The sequence below is a fragment of a genome, unplaced genomic scaffold, assembly GCF_019419815.1.
Source record: "Pyrus x bretschneideri cultivar Hongxiangsu unplaced genomic scaffold, Pyrus_bretschneideri_v1 Contig25, whole genome shotgun sequence".
In the NCBI taxonomy this organism is placed as follows: Eukaryota; Viridiplantae; Streptophyta; class Magnoliopsida; order Rosales; family Rosaceae; genus Pyrus; species Pyrus x bretschneideri.
The window spans coordinates 569,005-591,439 of record NW_025999557.1 but is presented as its reverse complement, the minus strand read 5'-3'; the positions used below and the strand labels follow the sequence as shown (position 1 = coordinate 591,439).

At 36.9% G+C, this 22,435-nt stretch overlaps 2 protein-coding genes across 3 annotated transcripts; one reads left to right on the top strand and one right to left on the bottom strand.

Moving 5' to 3' along the window:
- Nucleotides 1-3,626: 3,626 nt before the first annotated feature.
- LOC103947623 (thioredoxin 1) lies at nt 3,627-7,924 on the bottom strand. 2 transcript variants are annotated; one of them, XM_048587014.1, is made up of 3 exons: nt 7,562-7,924; nt 6,162-6,481; nt 3,627-4,082 (listed from the first exon to the last, which is right to left on the bottom strand). In XM_048587014.1, the coding sequence occupies exons 1-2, from the start codon at nt 7,818-7,820 to the stop codon at nt 6,168-6,170; spliced, it is 573 nt and encodes a 190-aa protein (XP_048442971.1). In that variant the 5' UTR covers nt 7,821-7,924; the 3' UTR covers nt 3,627-4,082; nt 6,162-6,167. The 2 variants fall into 2 exon arrangements, with proteins under 2 accessions (XP_048442971.1, XP_009356821.2); XM_009358546.3 differs by lacking the exon at nt 3,627-4,082 and having other exon boundaries at nt 5,963-6,481; nt 7,562-7,920.
- An 8,609-nt stretch (nt 7,925-16,533) lies between these two features.
- On the top strand, nt 16,534-17,724 carry LOC125478621 (dynein light chain, cytoplasmic-like). Its single transcript, XM_048586982.1, has 2 exons — nt 16,534-17,000; nt 17,212-17,724. The coding sequence occupies exons 1-2, from the start codon at nt 16,722-16,724 to the stop codon at nt 17,413-17,415; spliced, it is 483 nt and encodes a 160-aa protein (XP_048442939.1). The 5' UTR covers nt 16,534-16,721; the 3' UTR covers nt 17,416-17,724.
- Nucleotides 17,725-22,435: the final 4,711 nt, after the last annotated feature.

Genomic DNA, 22,435 nt, shown 5'->3' with positions numbered 1-22,435 from the left:
CAATTTTTTTTTACAATATATGCCCAACTTGGTATTTAATATGAATTAACCTTTAACGGAATTTTTGTCTCGAAATTGAAATTTCAAAGTGTAAATCTATACCCATGTTGACAACAACTTTTGAGTATCCCTATAAATAATAACATTCTCTCTCAGCAAATGGAGATCTCAATCTCAGAAGGATAAGTATCACTTGACTGTATATATTCTCATTGGCAAGACGTGTGGGATTCATAAATGCCTTCATTTACTCTATTTTATGGTTTTCGACCCATGCAGTGCACAATATACCTGAAGGAAAATATTCATTCGCCACTAAGAAAATTCAAGATTGTGAAAATTGATGGCTGTGACAAATCCAGATGGGGATGGCGAAATGTTATATGATCCCCACTTTATGCGGCATACAAATATTCAACCTTATCGAAATCAACAAATTAAACCGTATGACATGATCGTTGATGATTGGATTATTACTTAACTGTTGATTAACAAGCTTATTTCCTATTGGTGACATATCACATGATTTACAAAATTGATCTGAAAAATTGGTCTACTTAGCATTACTCTATTTTGTCAAGTGCAAATCGTATATGCTCAATAACTTTTTTTATAATATAGGAGGTCTCTCACGATACATTGATGACAAACTAATATTCCTCCTCATCTAGTTTTGGTACCACATGTCAGACGACATCCAGGTCAAATAGTACACCAAACCAAAGTTGGTGGCCCCAAAAAATACGTCATGGAAGTTCAAACTTGGATTAAGAGTTGGAAACCTTTACTCATCTTCCACTAAACCAACCCTTAGGATTAGTTCAAATTTTGATCCAGCATTTCAATTAAAGATGTAGTTTATCCTGTTTGGTCATTTACGAACTCGTGCATATTTAATCTCATATATGGCGCTTTCATGCACGTAATCGTGAGCATTCATTTAAATGTAGTTTTTCCTTTAAATTAATGCCGAATGGGAAATAATTAAGGACTTCCCATATATTTTTCTGTACTGAAAGTTAATGTCAACAGGCAACTACATTACATGAACACAAGTACTCGTGTGTATGTGATCACTACTTGTGTTCTTTAATTTCATGTATATTTTCCATGCAAGTTATGAGGTTCGAACGCGGTGGGGGTATATGTCAAGGAATTAAGGTTCAAAAACGAAATCATGAAGTTTGATCATCCCGAAGAATATGACATGGAGTTCCTTTTCTTTGCAATCTTCTTGACTTTCTGAGATGGATTTTATCAAAACGGAAATCAATCGAAGTTGGAACTTTCTATCATGCTGACTAGACTCTTATCCCTATGTTGGGGGGATATTATAAAGCAAGCCAGCATCCGGGTCAAGTATCTTATTCGACTGTCCAATAAACAGGCTGGTCTTGAGGATAGTCGGAGGAGGCAGGCTGCTTAAGGCCTTCACTTTTGAGGGGCCTCTAATTTTTATTTTATTATATTACATATAAATTAATATTACGAATTTTATGACTATTCATAAGAAGTTTACAAACTTTGAGTGTTTGGGTTTTTAGAATAGAACTTTACTAGTTATACAAGTTACAATTGCCTCTCCAGAAAGAAGTTTTTTCAAAATTAAAGTTGTTCATATCTTATCTTTGATCAACTATATCACAAGAAAAGACTGAATGAGTTAGCTATTTTATCAATTGAAAAAGAATTGATTTTAAAATTAAATTATGTACACTTAACTAGTACATTTGCGTCTAAAAATACGAGACGTGTTATTTAGGTCAGGTTTGTACATCTTTCTTATTTTGATATTAATTTTTAATGATATATGATGAAGATATAGAGTTTTTTGTTTTTGAGAATTCTTTTTTATACATATCAATGTACAAAGCCGTGATCAAAGAACTCTAAGACGCTACTTCAAAGACTCGATTAGAGCGTCCAAATTTTCAAGGTCGGCCTGGCCAATGAAATGTTAAATATCGTCATTTACTTTTCACTAAGAGTTCTATTCGCAATATATTGATGCTATAATGTTGACAAAGTAATAGTAATACAGATAATATGAAAAACACGTTTATGAAAAATAAAATTAATCTACTTCTCGATATTAGATGGTCTTATATGTCACGTGATTTAGTGCCAAGAGCAACCCATGTCCGGATGGTCATGTAGCTTCAATGAAATATAATAAGCCACATGAATCTTACACAGAGCCACGTGTTCCTTTCATCGGCAACAGTAATGTGACACTTGGCATACGCTAGAGAATCAAATCTTCAGGATGAAAAATGATGCTTGGCTTCTTATTAGGAGGCCCATGGTCGGTCGGATTTTCTAAATAATCAGGAGCTAATTCCAATGGACAAAACCTTCACATGGAAGAAATTTCTACCGTTGAATATGAATAGTCTAATAAGACCTCTCTAGCAATAAAAGACTCCTCTCTCATGTATTTTCTTTCAATACAAAAGAGTGCGGAGTATCAATTACAACTCTCATAATAACGTATATCAGGTTGATCCACTCTCATGTGCAAAGTCAGCATCTTCCAAACCAACAAATAGTGGAGAATGTCAGTTAAACTCAGGATCTATTACAAATAAGATTCTGATATCATGTTAAATTACTACTAAGCCTAAAAGTTTAACCTATCAATGTACCGACAATGTATGTTAAACTTAAACTTATACGTCATCGTAGCATGTCAAGAGGTATGCTGTTGGATCAAACTTAAAAACAAAATGCTGATTTATTTGCATACATATTGTGCGGTGAATCTAACAACCCATGTAGAGCATTTGATGGTACTACTTCTTATGCTAACTCTTTTCAAAATCATCATGCCCTATCTTTTGAAGTGTACCTGGCTATATTTAGTAATATGAGTCATAACTCTGATGGTGGATAAGGACACTGCTCTATCCTGTGAATTTAGGCGACTAATTGTACATATGTTACTAGACGCTACGGTGACGGTATTTTGTGGCATATAAGTTCTCGAGGTTTAGGGCAATGTTAATAAGGGCAGCAAGTGGAGACAACATTAAAAAGGATAACGTTTGACACGTACGTTTGAGGAACATCTATTTTTATCAAGACTGCCATAATTGGCAATGTCCTGGACCATCCAGATCCGACCCCATTTGGATTTTTGGGAGATTGTAGTTGAAAGTTGAAACTAAACACAAATCTCAGCTTCTGTCAGAGCCTCAAAGTTAGCACTCGGGGCATTATATATGTTCACTTAGGATAGGAATATTTTGATCCGTTTTGTGTACTAGATGAGATTGGTCTTAAGTATAGGATTGGATTGGTAGCCCACCATATTTTTCCTATTTCGGATTTGTAGTCAATTCAGTTTATGTTACAATTTTTCTCACCAAACAGATTAACTAAAAATAACTCATCTCATCCTGCCCACCAAACGGGTTGGAGGTTAATCCACACCCTCTTACCTTTTGTAGGAGGAATTGAAGGTCCCCAAATTGTGTATGGCAACACTGCAGATATGATGAATCTCTTGAGCAGCTACTAAAGCGTTTTGAGTTCACATTGAATGTGATAATATTAAAAGAGACTCGAATCATCCCTCCCAAACTCATTAATTTAGGACTCATAATTTGGAAAACGAACACGATTACTTGACTTGAAGATGACACGAAATAAACGGGTTTGAGTTGAACATAATTGCATGATAGGGTTAAATAACAGTTGATCTCGTCAACCTGTTTAACCTGAAAATAACACACTTGAACATGTTTATATTATTTTGTAGCCTGTTAACCTGTATACGACTAGGGGTGCAACTCGGGCAGGTTGGAAGGTCAACCCAATCCTAATCCAACTTTTACAATTCAGGATTGGGTTCAGATTGGATTTCCATCGAGTTCATTTGGGCTTGGGTTTAATTGGGTTGGGTTCAGGTTGCCCAACTCTTTCATAATGTGCCCAAACTTTAGACGGGTTCATATACTCTTTTGCGTTTAGATGGTACCTGAGGTTTAATTGTAGCATTTTGAGGCTCTACAGGAGCAGCTGGCAAAGGCTCTCTTGGAGTAGTCTGATTATGTTTTGCCATATATGACAATCAAATGGACCTGAACAATTAACACATGAAACAAAATATTAACTTATGACAACAAAAATAGCTGATAGGAAGTAACATAAACATATAAGACAGAAATGTCAAAATTTTAATTTAGTTCGTATAGGAACTAGTAATTGAGATTTTATCAGATATGCATGCATGATTACCTAGAACACTTCTTCTTTTTTTTTTTTTTTCTTTTTTTTTTTTTTAAATTTTATAATTCTTTCTTCACTTTCATGTGATTTGGTTCGAAAGAGCTCCCTAATCAAACTTTTAGTGTATATTATATTATATTATGTGATATATATGTATATTATATATATGATTAAACCAATAGGTCCATTGATCAAGGAGAAAAGGCTTACTGTTTTGTATAGGCAGAATGAAAGAGGTAGGCTGAGTTGCTGATCAATTGCTTCTAAACACAAAGAATTTAGGGTTGGAGACTAACAATTTAATATATAGCTTTAGGGTTTAAAGAGTGCAAGTATGGGGCTGACAAATCAAAGCCTTTTATTCTTTTCTTCTTCTTTTTATTTTTTTTAATGAAAAGAAAAGATTTTTTTTCAGGTCGAACCCAAAATCCTTTACAATCAATTAAGAAATCAATTAGGAAAGAAGATGATGAAACGGATTGGATTATGGATTTAAGGGGTAATTTATTAAAAAATTATTAAAAGGATGTGGGTTTTTGGACTTGGCACTTAGGTGTAATATGAGTATTAATTGATATGGGCCACAGTTGGGTTTGGTTAATCGGGCTGGTTTGGGTTAGAGATGGATGAGCAAATAATCAACCCAACTCAACCCAATTAATAAACGGGTTAAAATTGGATTGGATTCGGGCAGGTTATCACTATAAAAAAATCCGCTTGTTCAGGTTTAAAGTTGGGTTAGACATGGACAGATTTAAATTGGTCCAACCCAATTTGCACTCCCATATACGACCCAACACTAGATAAATTATTTAATTGTGTTGGATATTTGGTGGGCTATGGCTAGAAGTTGAAACCCAAATTCAATCCATGTTGAACATTGTTATGCACTACAATGCACTATAAATTGAACCAAACACATAGAGAAAAAAAGTATATCGAACTAAAGCTGCACAATTTATCTCTACATATAGAGGATCAAAGTCTCCTCTCTAAATTGGTATTCAAACTATTCAAAACCACAAGAATTATCAATTGATTAAAAGCATTTTACCTTGCACACGAGGTTCCGAGTTCAAATCTCCTGTTCCCTAATATAAAAATTAGCTAGGCCTTTCTTTCCAAAGCTATAGCTACATCCAACAGTAGGAGAGTTTATGGTGTAGGGCTTTTCTTTTACGGTTTTGTTGTTGTGCCGATGGTAGAGAGTGATATTTGGCAATTAAAGATGTCTAATGTGCGGATTAGAGAAAACGAACTCGAAATTATGAGTACATGGACTATGAGTCAAACTTCCTACTTAATGCAGCCTCAAATGGTGCTAGCCATTTAAAAGAAGAATGCACGCATATAAATAGCCCTAGAGCTCTGAGCTAGTAACTTCCTCTCACCTTTAAACATCCTATGCAGTTACCCCACCAGCTCCTCCACCAAGAAGACAACCTTAAGATGGAAGGTTGTCTTAAAATTGACTAGCTAAACCTAAGGACACTCTAAAATTAAAGGTGAACCCGGGGAGTTGACATGAATTTCAATCCATTGCATCATCCCTTTGAAATGGTCTCACAGGAAATCCCACCTAACACTTACAACCTCGTAACATATATTTTCTATGTTATTCTACATGCATAGGTTCCTGCATCACTGACTACGATCTTCAATCAAAAGATAAAGAAACATAACTGAACTCTGTAACAATGGAAAGTACGTCTAAGATAACCCACACACACGATTAATAATAATTACTAAGTCACTAACATTCTCATAAAGTAAAAAAATAGTTACAACTTCATCCAGATAACTAACTATACAGGAACAGACATGAGTTTATTTTGGGAGAGAAGCATCCGAAATCTGAGAGATCATAATCTAGAAAGAGAAGAAACAGATACAAGGCACAGCTTAGGTCCAACAAGTTGAATAATACTTACCACACTCTACAAGAACTTCTCTATGCTGGTGGTTAATGTAGATTTTGGAACAGCACCAATAACGGCATCTTTCTTCTCGCCACCTTTGAATATGATGACAGTTGGGATGCTTCGAATCCCATATCGGGTTGCAATTGAAGCACTCTCATCAGTGTTAACTTTGTAGCATTTGAGCTTCCCAGCATATTGCTTTGCCAGTTCATCAATTATAGGGTGGATCATACGGCAAGGCCCGCACCACGGAGCCCAGAATTCAACCAAAACAGGGGATTCAGAATCTAGGACAAGTGACTGCCATGTTGCATCACTAACAGCAGCCACTGTAATTTTTAAGAGAACATACTATCAAAAATAAAACTTGTTGAACTACCAAAAACTAATAGACAAATATATGTGAACACAGAACTGCATAACTCATTCTAATACTTCGGACATTGATTACATAGTAAGCAAGAATCAGTCCAAAAGCACCACCTTGTAGATCAAAACTCAATTTTTCTAATAAAAATTTTGATATTTTCTCAACCACTTTTATACTTTCGTTGTACACTCTCATAAGTACAATACTTCTGTTCCATATCTATACATAATTTTGATTACATGTCCGAATTACCCAAGATTCATCCACACATCCCTAGGTTTCTTCTGTCTTTAACGATCGGTCACCACACATTCAATCAACATTTCACCTGAAATCCAACATTCATGTTGGAATTTTTAGTCAGTCACTGTGAATTAAGTCCCTTGACAGTCTCAACCGTGGCTTGTCTTTAGCCACCGAGCAGCAGGTCTATTTCAGCCATCAACCGGCATAACCAAACAATTACAAGTAACCACAACTTGAAATCACCAGATAAAACTTGCCTAAGAATCTAAAGTACATCTTCCAAACCATTTGATTACGCTTCTTAGGTGGGCTCATCCTCGGTTCCTTCTATCTTCCCTTACTAATAATCTAATTTTTACGAGTTAACCCAAGTTTTCAAATGTTTCAAAAACCAATATTTTTCTTCAACAATTTCTTTCCCAATCGATACCTTTCATTTCCCAACTCTTTACAAACAATGCCACCAATATCATCAACTTATACGAGATTCGGAACATGGGTAAAAAGTTTAAAGCCCAATTGATGCAGCTAATAAACAGAGAAAAACAGTTATTTTCTTCGCTAAAAGTTCCACCTTTACTCAATAAACAGTCTAAATCTACCATCTTACAACAATCTCTACACAAAAAAAAATCAAATCCTCTGTTGATTGCTAAGAAACTGAAGGAGAATTAAACAGACAATTTTCCAGGCTCCCAAACACAAAGTTTGAAACTTCAAAATACATAAAAAAAACTTCAAAACAAATAAAAAAATTGAATCCTGACTGGAAGGGAGAGATTACGAGACTGACCTTCGACGGCAGTGTCCTGAGCCTCGCAGACGACGAGCCCGCCACGGCGGCTCGCTCGCCCGGAAGCGGGACCGTAACTCAGCGATCCGACGGAGCGAGTTCGGAAAGCTGATCCGACCTTGAGGCCTCTGCAGCGAGGCAACCGAGGGCCGGCGGACAAGGACGAGAGCGACGAGGGAGCCGGGATCCGAGAGAGCGCGGCAGAAGAAGGGAGAGCGGAGGATCGGGGAACGACGATGGAGTCGAGGACTGTAGCCATGGCCGCAGAGGATCGGAGCTCTGCAGATAGAAAGTAGAGAGAGAGAGAGAGATGATGGAGACGGAGTAGTTGATGGGGATGGCGGAAGCAGCAGCTAGTAGATTGGGGAGAGGAGTGTGGATAGCCAAGGCAATAGATGAGACGATTTACTGGGGGCGAGAGCGGCGATATTCTGATTAGATTCTCCCTGCCTTGTGTAAGGTCACCAATCATACTGTGACACCTCAGCACTAATTATATTTTTATTTTTTTTATAAAAATAATACTTGATAACTAATTTTCTAAATTAAAATTGCAAATTGTGTCACCAATATGAAAAACAAAACTTTAACATTTAAACAATAATCCAATTAAGAACTACGTTATATGGTTTATAAAATATAATTTAAATACATAATCGCTCCAACAGGCGAGCATTACCTTTTTAAAATTAGCTATGATTTTTATATATTTGTGACAGCCCGTCCCAAAAACATTTTAACGTACGTGTGAAAAGACGAAATTGCCCCTAGTTTGATTTCTTTACGTTTAATTGTCGTTGTGAGCTTTGTTGTCATGTGTGGAGCCACACACACAGTCCCACACTTCCCACCTGTCCCTGTCCCTTTCCCTGCGATTTCCCCAAGCCCCATTTCCCTTCCCTTTCACCATAAACGTACGGACACACACACAAGCACACTAAACACTCACAGATCGAAGAAACTAAACCCATATTCGAGCTCATGAGGCTCGTGGGAACCCAACCGTACCAGTTTCAGGTAAGAATATCAACATTTTCACGTCGATTCCACGAAGTCCGATTTTGGGTACTATTCATGCAAACGTAATTTCTCACGTTTTAGGGAAAATGAAGCTTGTAGATAGCTTGATGAGGTCCCAAGGAGGCTCGGAGTAGTTCGTTTGAAGAAATTGGACGTCGGGATCACTGTATTTGGAGTTGGCCGAAGTTGGGTGGTTTGGACAGGTGAGATCTCGTGGTTTTCAACCCTTAAAAGTGGTATATTTGTGTTCTCCTAGGTCTAAGCTTCAATTTGGTAGTAATTTCATGAAATTTGGACGAAAAACGAACGACATATCGAAGTTTGAAAATTTTCCAGTTTTCCGGCGCCGGCGACGTCGCCGGGGAAGGAGACGGAATATTCCGTCAAGTTTGACAGAACATTCCTGACGCCGTTGATGGAATCCGTTAGAACTAACGAAATATTCCTAACGGCGTCAGTTGACGCCGTCAGCGTGCCAGGCACGTGCCTGCGCGTGGCCGGCGCGTGTGGCCGTGCCTTGGCCGGCGCGTGGGGGCGCGTGCGGCGGTGGAAAATTTTTCTAAAAATTTGGGTGTGATCCTGAGGTTGTGTAGAGCACGTTGGTATATTCAATTGTCCAATTTGAGCAATGTATGAGAAGTTATTACGAAAGGAAGGTTATGTGCTTTAAAATTAACGTTTTTATAGTATTTTCGCATATAGGTGAGACGTATCCCGAGGACGAGCGTGGTCACTCGAGGCAGGGGGGCTACGACCCTTCCACTTATCAGTGAGTGGGCTTTTGGTTTTCCGTATATACCTATATACTTATATTTTCCCAGAAATTGAATTAAATGTTTATTAGTTATATGTCATGCATTATATTATCGTCATTTATGCATTATTAGTTGCATTATTGGGCGTATATATTTATATATACATATGCATATTTGGTGCTGTGGACGCACAGGTAAGTGCCAGGTAAGTGTTATTCATGTTTACTTTTAAATGGTGATTCGAAATACTTAGAGAGCTCATAACCTGCACCCCCGGTGTTAGTGCTCCCGCCCAAAGTAGGGCACAGTCCTTCACGTGTTGTTCACCTCCCGCACCACACGCTCAGCTTGGATCCAAGTTAGGTGCACAGTCCTGTCGTACAGACCATTTTAGGTGGTTCCGACTCGTAGGTGACCCGCGATTATTCACACAGCCTTCACGTGATCGTAGCACTAGAGCATTTATATGTATTACACCCAGGCCTGTCGTACAGACCACTTTAGGTGGTTCCGACTCGTGGGCAGGTTTAGTTATTGTGATTGAGATTTGAGCTCTAGATTCAGCCGTACAGGTCACTTTAGGTGACTCTGGCTGCCAGTTATACGTTATTGATATGATTTATACCTGAGCACTTGCATTTCATTATAAGGTTCCGACATGGCATATTCTTGAGCATGTTTGGCATTTCTATATATACGTACGTATGTTTATTTTCTGGGAAGTATACAGGTTTTACGGCGAGGGGTTAGAATCTTGTTTTTGAAATGGTTTTCGAAAAGCTTTGTTTTTGGCCCACTCACGCTTTTGTTTTGCGCCCCTCCAGGTTCTAGCTACCTAGCAGGTTCGGTGGTTTCCCAAAGGGCTTTCCAGGCATTTTTGACAGACGATCACCAGCGTAGGGCCACCTTCGGGTGTACTGTTGTAGCGTCGTTTTAGTTTGGACTGCTTTAGGCTTTCTGCTCTGAACTTGTGTCTCACTTACGCTAGCACTTATTACTTTTATCTTATGTATGCTAGTTTTTATTTATTCGTACTTTTATGTTACTATTTTTTTTAGCTTCCGCACTGTGCACATGGTTACGTCACCTTCGCGTGACGGCCAGCACGCCCTGATCTCGTTCGGGGTGTGTCATATTAGTATTAGTTTTTATCAAAATAAAAAATTGACTTAATATTCAGTTATTAAAAAAATTATAAAAAAGTGATCAAGCACCCACATAGTAGTGGGTGGTTTGTTTGAAAATTTCCAAAATGATACAGTTTAATTTATTATTTTACTCCTAAGTTGTTATATTTTGGTATTCATAACTAGGGAGGGGTATTTTTGGGAATTTAAAAAATCATTATTTTGTGCTCTCAGTTTGTATATATAGGTGTTAAGTTTACTTACATGTTGTGTTTTGTACCATATATTTGAAGTTTTGGCATCTATATTCTAAAATTTGAGAAAACAAATCCTTAATGTGAAGTAAATTTTTACCTTTTGACATAACATTTGTGACATCCCACATCGCCCAGTGAGTGATCCTTAAATGTATATTCTCATCCCTACCTAGTGCGAGGCCTTTTGGGAGCTCACTAGCTTCAGGTTCCACGGGAACTCAGAAGTTAAGCGAGAAGGGGGTTAGAGCAATCTCATGATAGGTGACCCACTGGGAAGTTGCTCGTGAGTTCCCAAAAACAAAACCGTGAGGGCGTGGTTGGGGTCCAAAGAGGACAATATCGTGCTATGGTGGTGAAGCGGGCCCGGGAAGTGGTCCCCCCCCCCGGGCCAGGATGTGACAATTTGGTATCAGAGCCTAACCCTGGCCGCGTGTGTGCCGACGAGGATGTCGGGCCCTTAAGGGGGTGGATTGTGAAATCCCACATCGCTCAGGGGAGTGATCCTTAAATGTATATTCCCATCCCTACCTAGTACGAGGCCTTTTGGGAGCTCACTGACTTCGGGTTCCATAGGAACTCTGAAGTTAAGCGAGAAAGGGGCTAGAGCAATCCCATGATGGGTGACCCATTGGGAAGTTGCTCGTGTGTTCCCAAAAACAAAACCGTGAGGGCGTGATCGGGCCCCAAAGCGGACAATAAGCGGATAATATCGTGCTACGGTGGTGGAGCAGGCCCGGAAAGTGGTCCCCCCGGGCCGGGATGTGACAACACTCATTGTCACATAACGCTAAAATAATAATATCTGGATTAGAAAGGTGCAACATGAACAAGAAATACAAATTTTCTTTAAAAACAAAATTAGTGACTCACGCAAACAAAAGCACCAACTTAGTTTTATTAAAATAACAATTAATTTAATAATTTGACAAAGAGATGATTAACAATTAACAATTAACAATTTATAATTTTACATGTTACTTTTACTAAATCTAAAAAGAAAGAAAAAGAAGAACATGACCCGCCCAAAACCTCCAAAGGTGCAAAATGTGATATAAATAAAATGTAATGGTAGCTATTTCCTTGCGGGTTTGTTGTTCTAGGCATATTTGTGGTAAGCAAAAAGCTAATTTTGCTAAGGACAGTATGGCAGCAATTTAATACTTAAAAATACGTTGGAAAGAGCACCTTGTCTCCGCTTGATCCCTTCACATCATGCTTATTTCAAACGTATTTTGGTGTTGTTATCATATTTACAAAAATTAGAAGTCTGAAAAAATGTGTCATTTCCAACGTTTATTGATTTGTTTTGGTGTTCAATCCAACGGCATGTCTTTTTCTTGATCAATTTCATATATAATATATAAGAGGTGTGCATGAAGAGGAGGAGAGCCATGGAACGGGTTCATTGCTAATGTGGTTTTCGATCAATTATGCATTGTCATATGGAAGATAACATAAACATAACAATGCATCATTGAATTGCCATGCCACATAATGGTGAACCCTTTCAATGTAAGTTTTCTTCAAAAATGAGAGATATCGTTGTCCTTAACACTACTAGGAGATAGAAAACTAATGACATGATAAATTTCATAGTAGAAGTGTTCTTTTAGCTCAAGCGATTAAGGTACCAATGTAGGAAAGAAATTAGATTATTTCATAGGCAATAAAATTAAAAGAAGCAAGCAGCAAGCAAATAAGAAAAGTGATTGGAGAACTGGTAATTCATGTGCCAATAATTTATTTGCTGCTATCATATCCCGAAAGTGGATGTTTTGAATTTTTCGTGTTTTCCATATTGACGCAAGTTTGGTTTGACATGTTTGTTTTGAGCACATAATATTTAGATTTCAAAGAGAGTGATGATATCTACAAGATTAGTTGTCAAACAACAATCTTATAAGGAATTTGAGCGAAAATGTTGTTTAATATACTTAACTCGGATTTTAATATTTTAGGATTTTTTTATTTATATTTTGTTATTTGTTATTTCCTTTCCTATTTAGATGCATAGGGTTTTTAGGGTTAAGAACATTATAAATAAGTCACATTGGCCTTAGTTTTGTGATTTTTCGACTTTAATTCAACAGACATGAATTTCTCTCTTTCTTCATAGTGAATTCTAAGATTTGCGAGTTATTTTCTAGCGAAAAGATTAGTGTTCGATTTTCCTTTATATAAATAAATGTAATGATAGCTATTTTTTGCAGGTTTGTTTTTGTTTGCATATTTCTGGCCAGAAAAAAGAAAATTTTTCTAAGGAAAGTATGGCAGCAATTTAAGGTTGGAAATAGCTCCTTGTCTTTTGCTTGATGCCTTCACATCATTCTTTCATTGTACCTTCAAACATATTTTGTTGTTATTCTCTTATATTTCAATATTAGAAGTCTGAAAAAAAATGTCAATTCCATTGTGTATTGATTTTTTTTTTTTTTTTTTTTTGTGTTAAATCCAACTGCATGTCTTTTTCTTTACTAATTGTACATTTAAGATATAAGAGATGTGCATGGAAGGTAAGGAGAGCTATGGAATGGGTTCATTGTCAACTTGGCTTTTGGATTAATCATACATTGTCATATAGAGAAAAAAAATTAAACATGACAATGCATTATTATATGTGAATGCAACGTAGAGGTGAACGTGTTTCACATAAGTTTTACTCAAAAATAAGAGATATCGTATCATTATGTATATCATTGTCCTCATCACTAATGGGAGAGAGAAAACTGTCGGCATGATAGATTTTCACATAAAAGTGATTTTAGCTCAAATGATTAAGATACTGATGTAGGACATAGATTAGGTTATTTCACAAGCAATAAATTTAAAAGAAGCAGTGAGCAATCAAACAAAGTGAATGGCAAAGTGGTAATTCACGTGTTAATAGGTTATTTGTTGTTGCCATATCCCAAAAGTGAATGTTTGGACTTTTTGTGTTATCCAGATTGACACAACTTTAGTTTAGTATGTCTGTTTTAGGCCCGTAATATATGGATTCGAAGAAAACGATGAAATCTACAAATTTATCACAAATTCGAATTTGAGCAAATGATGTTGTTAACAATATTTAATTCGGATTTTAATACTCTAAGAATGATTTTATATTTTGTTATTTGTTTATTCTACCTGTTTAGGGTTTGCTAGTTGTTTATAATCATTTGCTAGAAAACAATTATACTATAAACAATTATCGTTCGATTTTCCTTCATATATAATCGTTTGCTAGAAAACAACTAGCAAAGCCTATTATTCAATAAACATGTGTTTTCTCTCTTTCTTCCTAGTGAATTCTAGGGTTTGCTAGTTGTTTTCTAGCAAACAATTATCGTTCGATTTTCCTTGATGTATCCCGTTGTCTCGTTCTTAATAACACATAAGGCATTTCGAGTTTGAAAAAAACTTAACATCGAACAAAGTGGGAAAATGAAAACTCAGATGGTAGGTAGGACAAAATGGATATGTACTAAGGATAATCAAAACTTTGTTACTTCAAAACAAGTCAATGGATATAGTAGTAAGGAAAGGAAAGGATTACACACGAGAAAAAGAAATTGTTACTTTGTTAGTATGGCGTGGACAGCAGTTGTTGGGGTGAGCAATGAATGGAACAAATATTTAGTGAAACTTATTGGTAATCTTGGTACTTTGGGGATTTGGTTAAGGAGTTGGATTGTCGAATTTGTCAAATAAGATGCATTAATTAGTACAAGTGAACCTGCAATGCCTGCAGTAGTTGAAGAAGTCCTTGAAACCATTTCTTAGCTACTGCTTTCTTTCTCATATTTCACATAACTTGTTCAATTGTTATTTCTATGTTTAACTAGTTTTTGTATCCCTACGGCGTCTCCGATATGAAAACTTAGTTCGAGAAGCTAAAACTGGTTTTAGCTACACCCTTGCATTGCGCCTGCGTATAAACAAATGAGGATGTAAACCTAACTAGTTTGCTCCAATTTGGGCAGCTGAACGGGGTTCCCCACTTCAAGAATATAATTTTACACATTCCTTTTACCAACTCCGCCAAAATATTACGCTCTCTCTCTCTCTCTCTCTCTCTCTCTCTCTCTCTCACTCTCTCTCATCAGAGCATGCATTTTGAAGTACGACAAAGAGTGTTAAAAGTGATGGTAACCGCCCGTTTGCACCCCAGTCTATGGTAGATAATGCTTATAGTTTATGGGGGTTTCCTTGGAACATGATTACACACCAAAACATCATTTTCTTAAAGTATAAAACTCAACTAGTTAGCCAACTCATTGAGGTTACAACTCATTCAACCAAGCAGAGATCATCATCGATTTTAGTGGTATTTTCATTGTTTCATGGTCAATATCAATATATTAATTTGTGGGACATAGTAGTGCTGTCCTTCTTGACAAAAAAAATAGTAGTGCTGTCCTTCTTGACAAAAAAAAATAGTAGTGCTGTCCTTTTAAACGATGATTATTCTTTTAAAAAAATTTTAACGAAAAGTTTTAGGTATTGTTTATTTTAACGAAAAATCACATTTTTTTAATTAAAAAGTCAATTCTGATACTATTCACTTTACCCTTTATTTTGTCATTATCGTTAAAACTCAAAGTTTTCAAGCTCTTTTCATTAGTTTTCCTTTATTTTAACTTATATAATCAAAAGAAAACTAACGAAAAGTTCAAAAAAACTTCTCTTTTAATGAAAAATCATTTTTAAAGGTATAATGAATAGTACTAGGAAAATATATAAATATAATTTTTTGTTAAAAGTAAACAGTGTCGAAAGTGTTTTGTTAAATCTCCCTATAATCAAATGCCTTTTTTGGGAAATTCAATAAATATTGAGAAAACTTTTTGATTTTTTAATTTCCATCAAGGAGAATAGATTATATACAGAAGAACCTTGTAAACTAATTCCTTCCTCTTCTTGTGTCAAAGATTTGTACACGGACTCTCAGATAGCAGATTCAGCAGGACCCTCAGTCCATGACTTGTCAAAGTAACCACAATTAGTGATTTAATTTATAAAAACAATAGTCCTTTTGACTTCAGCATTAGTCTTGTATTTGTGCTTGTTGGGTGCTTCACGGGTCTCATAAGCATGGATGAAGAAGATAAACACTGAAGTTTGAGACTTGTCCTAACATTTTCAAACCAAATAATTGTATTTATTTATTTAGAGTGATTTTCGCCGCTAATTTATACCACTTGCATTCTTTTCTTTTGTTATGTTCTTTGTTTGGAATAAAACAAGAAAATTAGCGAATAAAAACAACAAAAGAATTGCATAAAGAGGAGTATAAATAATTATTTTTCTCATGCTGAATTACAAATCCTATCGAAGCTTGTGAAAAACAATTTAAAAGGTGTGTGGAGTTTTGTTTGTTAGTATCATAAGTAAAACGGCAATGCATGTTAATCAACACTTATGTAATAATTTAATTATCAACATCTGCATTATTTGATTTACGAAATTTGGTATTTCTAGCATTACTTTTTTTTTTAGTTCAAATTAATTAAAATAAATTAAATTAAATGTGTAAGCGAATAAATAATGTGTGTGATTAATCATCTTCACTCCAAACACTATAGACTCATTTGGAAATGCTTTCAAAATGACTAAAAACGCTGTTAGAGAAAAAAAAAATTTGTTCCAAAAGCACTTAAAGTGTTTCATGCAAGAAATATTAATTATGTGCTTTTTATAAGAAGCACTTTAAATGTTTTTCCAGAATTCATATGTATTTTTATTAAATATTAGTTCCAAAAATATTTCCATAAATAACACTTTCATTCATTTTAAAAATATTTCCAAACGAAATCTACCTAATTTCATTTTCATTGATTTCCTTTAGTTTGTACATCATTGAACTAAAATTCTCATATTCGTTCCCAGTTATAAGATTCAGTCAAAATTCAAACCCCCATCAACCCTCTCTCTTTTTCCCCTCCTTTCTCATTTGTCTATCCTTCTCAAACTTCAAAAATTCTCCAATACTTCTTCTTCTTCCGTTTCTTCATTACACGACATGGAAAAAGCTCTGAAACTCAAAGAGAAGCAAAGCCAAGGCCAAGGCCAAGCCATGCAAATATTCCAGAAACAACAACAGCGAGAACCACAAGACCAGATCAAGCTAGCTGCCACTGCCATCACCCTCAACGTACGCTTGAGATCATCCGACATGCCAGCCCACATGCAGAACCATGCTCTCCACTACACCAGATCACTCATCGACTCACCACTACAGCCACCACCAAACCCCAAAACTCGTCCCAACCCAACTCACCTTGCCCGAGCTCTCAAAAAGGTACCTGCATGATACTTTACTTTCAATCACTGTTTTTAGAGAACAACTTGCATGTAAACGGTTCACGGTCATGTAACATTATGTTCCAATAATACAAGGTCATGTAGGAGAAATTTAGACGTACCATTGTATAAGTCTTCTCTATAATCTAGATTGTTTGTATTTGTTTAATTAATCTGGGTTAATTAATTTAAAGTAAAATTAACTGTAGGAGTTTGACTCGGTGTATGGACCGGCGTGGCACTGCGTGGTAGGGACGAGTTTTGGATCCTTCGTGACTCACTCAGCCGGTGGGTTCGTGTATTTCTCTGTCGACGACTCGCTGTCGGTGCTTCTTTTCAAAACGGAGGTCCAGTTGGTCACGGAACCACAACTACCACAAGAAGCAAAGCCTTCAACTTTGAGTCTTTGTTGAAAATTTTGTGTTGACGCACGATATGTGTTAGTTGTGATTACTCTCCTACCTTGACTAGCATGTACCAATATATTTTCATTTCTTTTATTTTTCTTTAAAAAAAAAACAACACCATGTAGTGATCATCTTTGAGCTTTGCACACAAGAAGAAGGGTGCTTAATTATTGGCTCTCTTTAATTTTTATCAACTTTAATTTGCTCATTTTGGGGGTTTTTTCTTAGGATATAAAGTTCTTACTTTTTGGGTGAGGAGCTTGTCGTCTGTCATCCCCCAATATCGGTTGTATATAATAACAAAAAAGTTCCCAATTTTCAGTCCATGTAGTTCAGGAAAGACATTCATGTAAATATTAATTTCGCAATTTTAAACATGTAGTTTACTCATCCTTTCATTTTAAGAGAAACTAATAAAAAGAGTTTGAAAATTTTGAGTTTTAACGATAAGGACAAAAATAAAGGGTAAAATAAATAGTATCATAATTGACTTTTTAATGTAAAAATATGATTTTTCATTAAAGTGAACAGTATTAGAAATTTTTCGTTAAAATTCTTTTCATTTTAAGCATAATGACTTGATTTTTTATATTTTTCGACAGAATTAGCACGTGAATGACATGTGTAAAATCATAACATTGGCCACTTTCTTTGGAAAATTTTGATTGCACGGTAAGGCAGGTACACAATATAAGATTATGAGAGAAAGAAAGAGAGAGAGATTTGGTGTTTGATTGAGAAGCCAAATCAAGGGTCTTTTCCATTACATTCTGTAAAGAAAGATTAGAGAGAGACAATTTCAGTCTGCAAATTCCATATAACTACACGCAAACACGAATTGACAGCTCAGAAATCCGTCTCCACTCCCAAGTAGTATCTCTCTCTCTCTCATCTTCCCAAAATTGATCTCCGTTCTTCTGGCTTTGTTTATATATATATATATATATATATATATATATATATATATTATATTAGAATTGTTAATTAATCAATATTTTAGTCAATTTCTTCTGTTTGTTTGACTAGTCCTTAACTGTCTCCTACTCTTGTCCATCAAACTATTAACTTGGAAGTTTGCGTCCTGGTTTACTCACTCCCTTGGATCCATGTTTCCTAATTTTTCCATTATCTTGTTTTCCCAAATTCTATTGCATAGGAGAGTGATTTCTGCAGTCTCCGTTGACATTCAAGTCCTCTGCTGATTCTATTTTGAACTATTCGATCCAATAACCAAGAGCAAGTTTACCAGGGATTTTTAGGCCGGCACTCAGCAAAATAAATAGCTCGGCACGAAGCCAATCCCTTCCAGCCCAGTAGATAGGAGGCACCCAACCCAAGCTGGTCTTTAGGCTAGCCCAAAATGGACTGAGCTATGAGACAATCCAATTGACGTCATGCTGACGCCATCATGACGTCACAGGGCATTTTAATTTTTTTTTTGCACTACATGCGTGCGAAACACGCGCGGGTGGCCGTGAGTCTTGACAAGAAAACATGGGGTGGCCCACCAGCCCAGGCGCACTAAGGGCTCTGATGGGGAGGCCACGTGTTTGGTTTTGGGCCATTGGATTTCCAACGGCTAGTTTTGTCGCGCCCCGAACCCAACATACATCCAGGATTGACGCGTGACGTCATCTAACATCCGTATATCTAATAGATCCTGCCTCTGGGATATGTACAAGGCATAACTCAAGATCCAACTGCGTAATAATTTTTTGTATGCTTTATGGCTGCATCGAACCTCCTCGTTAGACTGCATACGTACCCTAAACAGGGATCAAGCTATTCATAATTCATCATTTCACTACACTGCAATATTCATCACATAAACTGCCATGTCTCAACATAATACACAATTCAGCGCATGCATCATCTCAAGGAACAATCGATGAAGCACAATAATAATCTATAGCCACATTGGTCAACGGTTTATCATAATCATAACAATTACATCCAACATCATCCAATAATCACACCAAATAATAACACGTACAATACACTGAAATGCAAGGCTAGAGCAACACAGTTCGGCCGAAGCCTACATCTCTTAAGCTGAAATCAAATCCAAGAAACCAACGAGTCAAATAATGCGATTTTGGACCACTCAACGAAATTCATCAACATTGGATTTCGGATCACTCAATGGAACCAAGACACTAAAGGGATTCCAGACCACTCAACGGAATCCAAACTAGGATATGATTCCAGACCATCACTCAACGGAATCCGAGTGGATACGATTCCGAACCATCACTCAACGGATCGCAGAGAACAATGCATATAGAACCACTCAATGAAATACAAGCTGAATACAATTCCGGACCATCACTCAATGAAATCGCGAAATAGAAAGGATTCCAAACCATCACTCAACGAAATCTTAACCAGGATACGATTCCGGACCATCACTCAACGGAATCGCATAGTACAATGCATAACAAACCACTCAATAAAATCCAAGGTACGATTCCGAACCATCACTCAACGAAATCACGGAGTATAAGGGATTCCATACCATCACTCAATGGAATCTAGATGGAACAAGGAACCAAACCTCTCAATGGAACCGTAGCGGATACCCAGTTTCGGATCACTCAACGGAACCCTAGCGGATACCAAAGGGAAATAACAATGGCTCGAAGAAACAATACAAGAACCAAGCACTCAATTTAGAAGGGTTGAACGAAACAAAAGTGAAATAAGGAAACAAGTGTCGAAGCAACAAACCCCATGACAATGGGTTAATGGTCCACTATTAGCCCTCACATTTCATCACATCAAGCCAATCATACAAATCAAACCACACATTCCACAAGAAGTTCAATACACAAGTCAAATCACATAAAATAAACAAGCATATCACCATATAATGTCATCATTACGTAAATCAAGGTACACGTAAATCGAGGAAACACGTCATCACAATGAGCCCATCAAGCTCCATAAAATCTCAATCGCACTCTAAAATCGGCAACACGCTAGAAGAACTCATGCTAGTTGATTGAAAAGTCAACCATCGATCAAGGTCAACAACAGGGTCCATAACCCTAGATATCTAAATCGGAAGATCTACTTATCTTTCTAATCCGTAACTTTCCAAGGTCCACATTATGCTTCTAGAATAACATACTAAAATCTCACTACAATTCGATAGTCGGATCTCTGCCAATCACAAATTCAAGTGGAGGTCAATGTTTTATTTTACGAACTTACAAATCCAATTCGGGAAGATCCGTTTGTCGGATTCTCGGTCTGCCAGTTCCAATATCCTCAAATATTACATACTATAGTGTATCAAAGTTTGGTGACACGGATCATCGACTCATACAATGATCAAGTGATGCATCGTAATGAAACTAAGTTCAAACAATCAACCACATCATACAGATATCAATTGCGTAAATAACATCAGCAACCCACTGGCCACACACCACCGCACACGCCACCACACGCGCTGCCACCGGTGGCAGTTTCCAGCGAACGAAAACCCAATTTTTCTAACTCTAAAAATTACCAAATTTTATAAGCAAGTAAAGTTCAATGAGAGGAACAACTTTTATACCTGGGTCGAAGTCCAATTCGGCCGAGAAACCCTCTGAAAGTCCTTTGATCTGCTGGAAACCCTAAAAATGGTCCACTTCAATTCGATCATTCCGGTGTTCCATCGCCCCAAAATATGTTTAGGGTTTGTTCCTGGGACCAAAGCGAGTTGAATGATGGTGGTACTCGACGGTGGTACCTACAAATTTGGTTGATTGCTGCCACACCCCCAACGAACCGTTGGCATGTTCTAGGAGAAATCAAGGCCAAAACCCATCAATTTTTGGATGAATATGGAAAAGGAAGGATTGTGGAATAGTTTCCAGGTGGTTTCTCGGCATGATTAGTCGAAATTCGGCCGGAGAAAGCATCGGAAACCATTGTTTCCGTCGGTCGGGTCGGGTCGGCAAAAAGGGGAAATGGGTTGGGGATAATCCCCTCCTTCTCTCCCCCTCATTCCCCCTCCTTTCTCCCTTTTCTCCTTGGGCAGCCACCCAATCCCTCATTTTCTCTCCTCTCTTTTTAATCCTAGCCGTCCATCTTTCTCCTTTCTCTTCTTTTCTTCGATCCCAGCCACACACGTGGCTTCACAGATCTTTGCTCCAGAAATCTGGAGCATTCCAAATTGAAGAAAACTACCAAAATGTCTTTATCTTTAAACGTTAATAACTCCTTCATTATAACTCCATTTCACGAACAATTTACTTTTACGCGTTCGTGAGATCGAGGTCTATTCAAAAATATAAAATGTGACCTCGAAAGGTCTACGAATTTTAAATAATTAATTTCTAAACTTCAACTTTGTAACTAGTTTAACTAAAATCTAAATTCAAATAAATTAATATAAATTCTCAATAATTCAAATACGCAGATTATAACAATGAAATCCAGGAATGAGATTTCACAAGTTTTCTAGATTGTTGGATTTCTAATGGTAAAAAATGTTTGAATTTGACATCTAACGACTAGTGATGTGGGTTGATCTGGACCGTTCGATCCAGAGATCAACAGTCCATGTCCCCCCTTCCCCCTAAAAAAAAAATTATATATATAAAAAGCACATCAGTCAGAATTATGACGTTGGCCATGTGTCAACATATATAGGCTGTTGGATTTGAATTTTTTCAAATCCAACGGTCCAGATTAATTAACTAAATTAAAATTAATTAAAATTTGTTAAAAAATATAGAAAAAATTTAAAATTTTTAATTTTTTTTCTATAAATGCCTAACCCCCATCTTCTGTCACATCCCGGCCCGAGGTCCACCACATCATGGGCCTACTCCACCACCGTAGCACGATATTGTCCACTTTGGGCCCCGACCACGTCCTCACGGTTTTGTTTCTGGGAACTCACACGAGAACTTCCCAGTGGGTCACCCATCCTGGGATTTCTCTCGTGCGAACTCGCTTAACTTCGGAGTTCTCATGGAACCCAAAACCAATGAGCTCCCAAAAGGTCTCGTGCTAGGTAGAGATGAGAATA

Excerpts from the sequence above, each read along its gene's own strand:
- LOC103947623 (XM_048587014.1), bottom strand. The coding sequence starts at position 7,820 with ATGGCTACAGTCCTCGACTCCATCGTCGTTCCCCGATCCTCCGCTCTC. Across the intron at positions 6,482-7,561 it reads TCAGGACACTGCCGTCGAAG|TGGCTGCTGTTAGTGATGCA; the intron begins GTCAGTCTCGTA and ends TAAAAATTACAG.
- LOC125478621 (XM_048586982.1), top strand. The coding sequence starts at position 16,722 with ATGGAAAAAGCTCTGAAACTCAAAGAGAAGCAAAGCCAAGGCCAAGGC. Across the intron at positions 17,001-17,211 it reads TTGCCCGAGCTCTCAAAAAG|GAGTTTGACTCGGTGTATGG; the intron begins GTACCTGCATGA and ends AATTAACTGTAG.